The sequence below is a fragment of the Procambarus clarkii genome, unplaced genomic scaffold (assembly GCF_040958095.1).
Source record: "Procambarus clarkii isolate CNS0578487 unplaced genomic scaffold, FALCON_Pclarkii_2.0 HiC_scaffold_95, whole genome shotgun sequence".
Classification (NCBI taxonomy): Eukaryota; Metazoa; Arthropoda; class Malacostraca; order Decapoda; family Cambaridae; genus Procambarus; species Procambarus clarkii.
In genome coordinates this window covers 2,625,728-2,635,186 of record NW_027189128.1, presented here as the reverse complement: position 1 = coordinate 2,635,186, position 9,459 = coordinate 2,625,728, and the positions used below count along the sequence as shown (strand labels likewise).

Here is a 9,459-nt window from a genome sequence, read left to right as displayed (position 1 = left end):
TTTTAATTTTATTTACTCTGATATATAAAAGGCCCGGAGATTTTATATACTCTGGTATATAAAACGTCAAAAAAGTATATAAAACTATCAATTGAATATAAAATTAAAGGTTCCCACCAGGTTTCTGTGCTGGCTAGGGTTCAAGTCTCCTGGTGGGAAAGTGTTCTCAAGTTGTATAACTTCACTCTCGTGTTTAGGAGAGTTGTGAATCAAGCATAGACATAGTGTTCTCCCATATTAACAGGGACTTGATGAAAAACGTAAAAATGATAGTCATCTTTAAGAATTATTTGACTCTAAAATTCAGGGATGGTCAACTTCCTGGGCTGCTCCCAAGAGAACTGTTGCCGTCCAAAATGTCCATAACACGACGTATCACTGTAAATTGGTCTCTTTAAGCCCAGCTCCTTGACAATATGTCCTAGTCGTAGATCAAAGTTGTGGTTAACAATCTTCAGAAGCTGTTTTGATGTGTACTGTGAGGTGCCATAGTGGAAGATGCTGATGCTTATGGGGTGCACAACACTAATGGCGTAAGATACCTGAACCAAACAGCGTCTACATAATTTGTTTTTCACCAGTGACTTGGCAACCCATCGGGCGGCATAGGCCGCTGAGCGGTCAATCTTTGTGTAATCTTTGCCAGAGAATGCTCCCCCGCCGTGAGCGCCCCACCCACCGTAAGTGTCAAAGATGATTTTCCTACCAGTTAGCCCAACGTTACCTTGAGGTCCACCCATGATTAATTCTCCGCAAGGGTTGATGTGGTATTTCGTTTGAGTATCTATATATTTTTCAGGAATAATGACCTTGATGACCTTCTCTATAACCTCGTCACGCAAAGCTTCGACAGTAATTTGTTCCGAGTGCTGTACAGAAGCGACAACAGTGTTCACTCTTTTGGGAATAACAGCTCCTTGATCGAAGGGATACTGGCATGTGACTTGAGTCTTACAGTCAGGTCGCGCCCACCAGAACGTCCCATCTCTTCGCAGCTCTGCAATCTTCTGATTGAGACGGTGTGCCAGCATAATAGTTAAGGGCATGCACTCATCGGTCTCATCAGTGGCATAACCAAACATCAGTCCCTGGTCCCCTGAACCAGTGTTGTCATCACTGCGCCCGATGTGTACACCATTAGCAATCTCCGCACACTTTTGCTCCAATGCCAGAAGAATATTACAGGTCTTGTAGTCAAAGCCCTTTCGTGAATCATCAAAACCAATTTTCTTAACAATATCACGCACAATTTGTTGATAATTAACTTGGGCCTTGGACGTAATCTCCCCACAGATCAGGATCATACCAGTTTTGGTACACGTTTCACAAGCAACTTTGGCGTCAGGGTCCTGGCTAAGATGGGCATCAAGCACTGCGTCGCTGATCTGATCGCAAATTTTGTCGGGGTGGCCTTCGCCTACGCTCTCACTGGTGAAGAGGAACGTCTCATGATCTCCATCCATGCTCTCAGCACACTATCCTGGGGAACGAAAATGTTACTTCTAAGTACTCTTGAATTTGGGACCAGGTTTCCTTGGCTAGATTTTAACTAAATAAAAATCCGTTATGTAAAGGAATATTATTAAAAACATTGACCTAATTGTGTGAAGAGAGAAAGAGAGAGAGAGAACGCAAACCTGGTCACGTGGAGAGAGAGCAACTGAGCAACTGTAAAGCAAGTGTGCAGCTGCTCTGTCTTATAACAAAACTGTGAGTCAAAAAAGAATATGGATCATTTATTTTATTTTGAAATGATTATAAACCATTAAAAAAAAAAAACATTATTACTCATTCTAATTGGAAGAGTGAATGTATAATTTGGTAACCTGTAATCCTTAACTCTTTATGAACATAATAATTCCATCTGGTGAAAGGGATAATAATAATATTGTGTTAATAATTATAGAAGTATTTATTAGTCATATATAAAAATGTAATAGAAGGAACAATAAGATTTGAAATTCAATTCATATATTTCCAACCAGTCTCCAAGGTAAACAGCCTCTGTCAAATGGTAGATAAGATACATTATAAATCATCTTTATTATATGTTGTTAACAAAAAGCTGCTGTACGTGTGGACATTTGTATCCAAGATGTTTTTTCTCTATTATTAATTCTCTCCCGCAACCACCACATTCTCTTTTTTGGGGGGTTTCATAATGATTGAGATGACGATGATGTTCCCTAATAATACTTCTAATTTCTAGAAGAGTCTTGGGTATGAAGTATTCAATATGGTCTCCCTCAGCGCCTTCAGCTGCCAACACATCTGCGCGTTCATTTCCATAGATTCCAACATGGGAGGGAATCCACAGGAACTTGACAACTCTTCCCTGGTTGGTTAGTACCTTCACAACTCTCTTAATTTCAGCGACTATTGAAAGATTCTCGTCCCGATCTTTATTTAGGCTTTGCAGTGCTGCTCTCGAATCGGTGCAAATCACTGCACCAGTAGTATTCTGTTCAATAATATACCTTAACGCAATAGCAATGGCAGTTAACTCTGCTTGTGTTGAAGAGGTATAGTTCTCAATGCGCGCTTTTTCCTCATTTTTTGGTGGAAAAAATACATCATCCTTCTTAATTACCGTGTATGCTGCACCCGCCCGGCCATTAATAGGATTAGATGACCCATCAGTGAAGATTTGATCTAGTTCATCTCCAGCTTCATTATAAATTTCCTTAAGATACTTGTGGCTTATTTCTTTGGGTACCATGTTGGTTTTTTTCTTTACCATATCATTGATGATAATCCTGCACGAGTCATTCAGGGGATCCACCCAGGGAGGTAATCTTTCTACAGGCATGAGCTCACGAGCTTGTTGAAGTAGGTGAAGATCTTCAAGGTAGCCGACTGCTCTGTGATGCCATTTTTTGCTTCTCTTGTTTCCCCCTGAAAGTAGCACAGAGCTCAATTTTTTTTTAGCCATGTCATTATAATGGGGATCTCTGGCAATCCTAATTGCAAGCTTAGCATTCAGTTCCACAATTCTTTCTTTAATACTGGGAAGGGATAATAACTCTTTTTGTAGATTGGACATTTCAGCAGTTTTTTTCTTTGGAACTCCAAGAATGATTGAAATGGCTTCATCCTGTATGCTTTCTAGCCTATTCATATCACTTTGTGAATAAGTACAAAAAACAGGTGCTGCGTTGTCAATGACGGAGCGTACATAGTTTGTGTACATCATTTTAAGTACAGCAATAGAGGCTCCATGGCCATCATTCCAAGTCATAGCTTTCAGTTTCAGTTCCCTGAGTCGACTTTTGCATGTTCCTATGATTTGATTGAGCTCCTCTTTCTTTCCCTTGTTTGAGCCGACGGTGACGCCAAGATACCGATTGTGGTCAACCCATTCAAGTGTTACACCATTAATTTGCAGTTCTTCATTTTCTCTCCGCTTGCGATGGGAGTATGCTTTTGTCTTGTTTGTGGAGAGAGTGAAACCGAGCTCAATACATTTCCTTCCAAGGAGTTCAATGGCCTGTTTTATTTTATCAAAGGTGGGAGCTTGTATTAGGACATCATCTGCATATCCCACTAGTTGTGTTCCTTCAGGAAAATCAATATTGGCAATTGCATTCATAAGTACATTGAATAGTGTAGGGCTTAAGACTCCTCCTTGGGGGGTCCCGAGTTCCATATTCATTGTTCTTGAGATTGCTCCATTGAAGTAGACCTTAGCTTTCCTCCCTGTGAGGTAGTCTTCAATCCATTTCATGAGTCTCCCCTTGACACCCATACATGAAAGCTCGTCCAGGATCGCAATTCCCTGGGCTTTGTCGAAGGCTCCTTTTATGTCAACAAATACAGAGTACCTAGCCGTGTCATTAACCAGGTAATTAATTATACAATTGGCTGTGCTCCGTCCTTTGACATATCCATTGACTCCTTCCCCAAACCTACCTATTTTGTGTAACAGTCGTTTTAGGATGATCTTTTCCAGCATCTTGCAAGTACATGACACGAGACTGATAGGTCTGTAATTGCCAGGGTCATTCGGTTTTTGTATGGGAACAATTTTGGCGTGTTTCCATTGTGTGGGCAGAACTCCATTTAGGAATGATTTGTTAAACAATAGGAGTAGTGGATTCCCAGGCACTTCACACAGTGCATTAAGTATGTCGTAGGTAATGCCATCCTCACCAGGTGCTGTAATTTTACCTCTCTTAACAGCCGCCCTTACTTCCTGGGCTGTGATAGGTTCTCCATATTCGTCCTCACTAGACTATGCTCTCGCTATTCTAGTTCTTCTGTCATTCTGTAGCAGGAGCTGTTCCATGACGATTTCCGTTGAGAGGGAGGAGGAGGATGCTGCCTTACTCCACATGTGAATTAATTCTTCAGCTTTACTCTGTGGATCTTTGCCTCGAGGCATTTTCTTCCGAGGGGGTCTTCGTCGAGGCGTACGGCGCTGAATTCTAAGACAACTTTCAATTTGGTGATTAAGGTCATCAACAAATGTATCAATATCTTCTGGGATTTGGTATTCCCTGAACCAGTCATTCATCCTGTCTATGAAGATTGGCTTCATATCTCGTCTGAGTGATAACCACCTTCTTCTTTTATTTGACTCATTCTTTCTCAAATTGTTCATGTCGACAAAGGTAATCAGTGTGCCCGGTAGTCACAACATAAACTTTTGCCCAAGGTATATAATATGCTACTGACATCTGTGTCAAGTGAATTGAACAGGAGTACCTCCTCTTTTATATCCCTCTATAAATAAAAAAAAATATTTATTTTAATTTGTTTTCTTTTATTAATCCAATTATCCTTTAATTATCGAACATTGTAATTTGTTAATTATATATTGTTTTGAATGGGAAAGATGCTTACATACATACATACATACATATCTCAAAGGCATAGATTAGTTTAGTAAAGTTACTACAAAAAATTCAATATAATAGTAGTAATTAGGTTACATTTGTATACTACAGGACTTTAGGACTTTCAGTTGTGTGGGCCTAGCTAGTTTGTTTCCCCTTAGCTGGCAGAATACCACCCCCCTGCAACAGCATTTATAGGATTCATGGGGCATAGATAAGACCAAGGAGTATGCTTACCTCTACAATTACAACAAAATGGAAATTTTTGTTTCTTTGTACACTCTTTAGAGTCATGTTTATTACCACAGTACTTACACCTGGGGTCGTACTGACATTTCAAAACCAAATGCCCCCAATAATAACACTTCAGGCATAATTTTGGCTTCTCTTGGTATTTTGAAACTTTTCTATAGCCTAGTCCTTGTACAAAAATTTTTTTAGGAGCCTCACCTTTTATTAAAGCTATAACCTGATTTTGTTTTTTATAATGAACAATGTTTCTCTTTACCCAAACAACACTGTCATTGTAAAGGAGATGATCGGGATCCAAGTAAGTTGGATATTTGAAAAGTATGACCTTTGTGAAAATACCTTCTTCTGGAACAACCATCACAATATTCTGAAAGCCATCTGTAGTTAAATGTTTAACTGCCTCTTCTGTTCCAACTGTGATATATGGCTGCTGAAGACCCTGACCCTCCTTGAACACTGGTTTAAAATCTGAATACTCCATAGCTAAACGTACAGTCCACACCATCTTTTCATTGAAGTTCAGTAGGCATGTTTTAGGAAATAACAACCGCCTCCTTAGGCAGACCGCCTCAGTCATTTCATTAACACATAAGTTACTCACTCTTATCACTGTAATCGTTGAGAATCACTAATTCACACTGTATATTTAGCTAGTTGTTTGATTACTACTACTACTACTAATTTCTGTTGATTCAAAAAAAAAAAAAAAGTTTGCGGCACAGGGGCATTTGGTATACTCAATGTCCTAAACTTCCTCTAACAAATTAGGAATAAATATTCGTTCACAAATTAGTTGTGAAATTCGATCTCTCTTTTTCACAATAAAATATACTTTAGAATAATTGAAGAGAACCACAGAAACATTTCACTATCAATGACACCATCCCTAACATCAATGTGATTAAAAAAAAAAAACAAAAACAAAGTAAGACCAGATCTTGGAGCTATTCTTCATAACAACCTTCTGGTACTTTTACTTGAATATCTATCTTGATTACACCTTTTCCTTGTGCTGGCACAGTAACATCGTAGGCAGCACTGAAGCAAAAGGTAGATTGTTAATTAAAATATATTAAAAATATATGTGGTAATTAAAATATATTTAAATCTAAATAAGTCATAAATTAAAAAAATAAAAAGTAAATTCCAACTATACCTGTACAAGTCATATCCAGCAGCTAGTGTAGATCCAAAATGAACATAATATATGCCAAGAAAATGTGGTGGTAATAGAAAAGAAGTTCAGGTAGGAGAGATATATATCTGTGTTTACTCTCACTCCGACAGAATTAATAATCTCATTAATATTTCTACTCCTTTTATATGTTCCTTGAGGTGCCAGTTACCACCAGAAACAAGTAAAAAAGTTGTTTAAAGATTTGGTCAATGTTCCAATACACTTTTTAGTTTTCAAAAAACGTCTGAAAATGAATGTCTGGAGTTATCAAATCTAAAGCTGATATATCTTTGGTAAACTGTTCCAACAAATGTTCATCCAGGCTGGTTATGCTTTTAAATACAGTTCCACATTCAAAACAAGTAAAAAAGTTGTTTAAAGATTTGGGACTGATTTGCTGTTTGTTTCCACATATATCATATTTTTTTTCACTATTTGTTTTCAAAGGCTGAATCATGTGTATTGATTTCAAATGTAGGGTCAAGTTATATTCATCCCTAAATCTATTCCCACACAATTGACATTTTAACCGTTTTACTCTGTGTGTTCCCATATGTCTAGTCAAGTCGCATTTTTTAAGGAATTTTTTTCTACATACGTCACATGAAAACCATTTTTCTCTAATGTGTTGTTTGTTTGTTTTTTCACATTCACTGCACTTTGGAGTTTTACTGGTATGAATTGTAAAAAGGATAGTCTTCTTTGTGTGAGTTGTGAAATGGACTGTTAGTGTTCTTATTGTACTATATTTTTTTCCACATACATCACATAAAAAAAAGTTGTTTGTTGTATGGGTTTTTGTTTGATCTGTTGTATGGGTTTTTGTTTGATCAAGTGACATCTCTAAGAGAATTATCTCACTTCCACCTGAAAAGAAAAGAAAATAAATTAATTTATATAATTATTCTGATTTATAATATATACATTGACTCTTATTACATTATAGTAATATGATATACTTTATTTTTATTACTTAATAATTAACTTTGTTATAATAGACTTAAGTAAATTATACAACATACGTATGGGGTTGGGGTTGAAGAAACATTAAATGTTGAATGTGCTTTTGATTGTGTGATTGTTGTTTTACTACTCAGAATGAAGTGTCCATGAAGTATGGCGAACCTGTAATGATTTGCATAGCCTGGCAAACTCTCTTATATACCAATCCAGTCAGACTGATACAGACTTGAGAGGCTATAGTTACTTACTCAGTTATTTGTGACATATTTTCATTATGTTTTTGTAATTATTTAACTGATCAATAACCATTTGAGAATATATTTCTCTCTCTCTCTCTCTCTCTCTCGCTCTCTCTCTCTCTCTCTCTCTCTCTCTCTCTCTCTCTCTCTCTCTCTCTCTCTCTCTCTCTCTCTCTCTCTCTTTTTCTCCTACCCTATGTTATATATTTATATATTTACAATGAAGGGAAGAGAAGAGGATGGCTCACTGGGATGTGTTTTGTCAAAGAAAAACCCAGCACAATAACACTGCCTGAGTAGTAGATGACTACCCTCAACAAGAAGAGCAAGGGTTTATTTAGACCTGCTCTCTCTCTCTCTCTCCAAGTGTTAGTTTAAAATATTATTTGTTTCTTCAAGTCAATCTTCATCTAACAAACAAGATGTGGGAAGTAAATCAATCAATGAAAATGAGATGATGTGTAAAATTCACAAAGTTTTGGCTTTGTTAATATTTATTATGTTGATATATTGGTGTTATAGTAATGGTCAGATGGATAATGAAGACATGATCAATATAATATAATGTTAAGACAAATTGTCCTAGTGTTAGGTGGTTACCTAACTTTTAAATAAAATGATACAACCAGTTTTTGCCCCCCCCCCCTCTATACTACTAAATTTTATAAGATAGGAATTAAATAAAGGATATTTAATTTCTATATCTCTTTTATTCGCTCTAAATAAACCTTTTCTCTATGATCCTTGTCAAATATTCTTGCATCATTTAGAATTTTTGAAGTGTTCACACATCGCATCTTGAAACGATCCCGATCTGCAGCAGCTGTGTTCCACATTTTACCATCTATTCTAGCTTTCTGATAGTCATATGCCCATACATATAAATATCGTATCGTTATATGTGGATTAAATTGAACTTCCTTTTTCATTTTTTCTTTTCTCTCCTCCATTATCCTCTATTTTACAAGTACACGTTTAGGTTCAGGTCTGAAAAGAAAACATAAATAAAGAATCACACTCCCACGATGATTGATTGATTGAATACAGTTCCAACAACCAACACCCACAATACCACCAACATCACCATCATTTTATAATTATCTGAAAATGACCAAAAAAATAGGTCTTTGTATATTATAAGCTCAGAAATATATATATAATACAATGTTAAATAACAAGATTATGATTTTTTAATATAAATAATGTAAATGTCATATAATACCTTCAAGAGATGATTTTGAGGATTAGCTAAAGATGCGCGTTGGAGTAACTCTTAACCCAGCTTAGACCGACTTATCTCCTCTCCGTCCCTTATTAGAATGCACAAGATAGTGTGGGTATCTCTCTTACATCCTGTCATCATATACATTACAATAGACTTGCCCAGCTGATAAATGGACCGACTCAGCCGGATTTCCTTGAAAAATCTATATATGATTTGATTTACATACCTTATTTTTTAACTAATTATCTTTTTAGTAATAATATTTAAACAAGTTAGTATATCATGCTTTACAGTATTAAATCCTACATATAACAAAATAATCCCAATTTTATTAAACATTTTTTTTTTTAAATCTCTGTTAATTTGTTCAATGTCTATATAATGAGTAGGACCTTGAATTTCTATACCTAATTGTAAATCTGAGAAATATATATCAATTTCAAATAGTTTGTTATTTTTTAATAGTCCTCTCTTGTTTATATCTACTTTGATATTATTATTTTTTTGTTTTTTTGTTAAATGATAAAATATAGATTTATATACACGATATTCTAATTTACTCTTAAATTTTCCCAAAGGAAAATTTCTATATTTTTTATTCATAGTTTTTTATATCCCATTTACAATAGATTTTTCTTTATAAGAAAAAATCACTTAAAAAAAAAATTAAAAAAAAAAATATGTTACATTTTGATTAAGAAAAAGACATAGGTGGGAAGTTTGAATGTATATAATTGAAACCAAAAATGCATAATTTTCAAATAAATA

General features: G+C 35.7%; 1 protein-coding gene across 1 annotated transcript; it reads right to left on the bottom strand.

Annotated features, from left to right (window-relative positions):
- Positions 1–296: 296 nt before the first annotated feature.
- LOC138360093 (S-adenosylmethionine synthase-like) lies at positions 297–1,463 on the bottom strand. Its single transcript, XM_069320035.1, has one exon. It carries the CDS (start codon positions 1,461–1,463, stop codon positions 297–299), a length of 1,167 nt encoding a protein of 388 aa, XP_069176136.1.
- Positions 1,464–9,459: the final 7,996 nt, after the last annotated feature.

Bases quoted from the DNA above. Each gene is read 5' to 3' on its own strand.
- LOC138360093 (XM_069320035.1), bottom strand. From the start codon at position 1,463: ATGGATGGAGATCATGAGACGTTCCTCTTCACCAGTGAGAGCGTAGGC.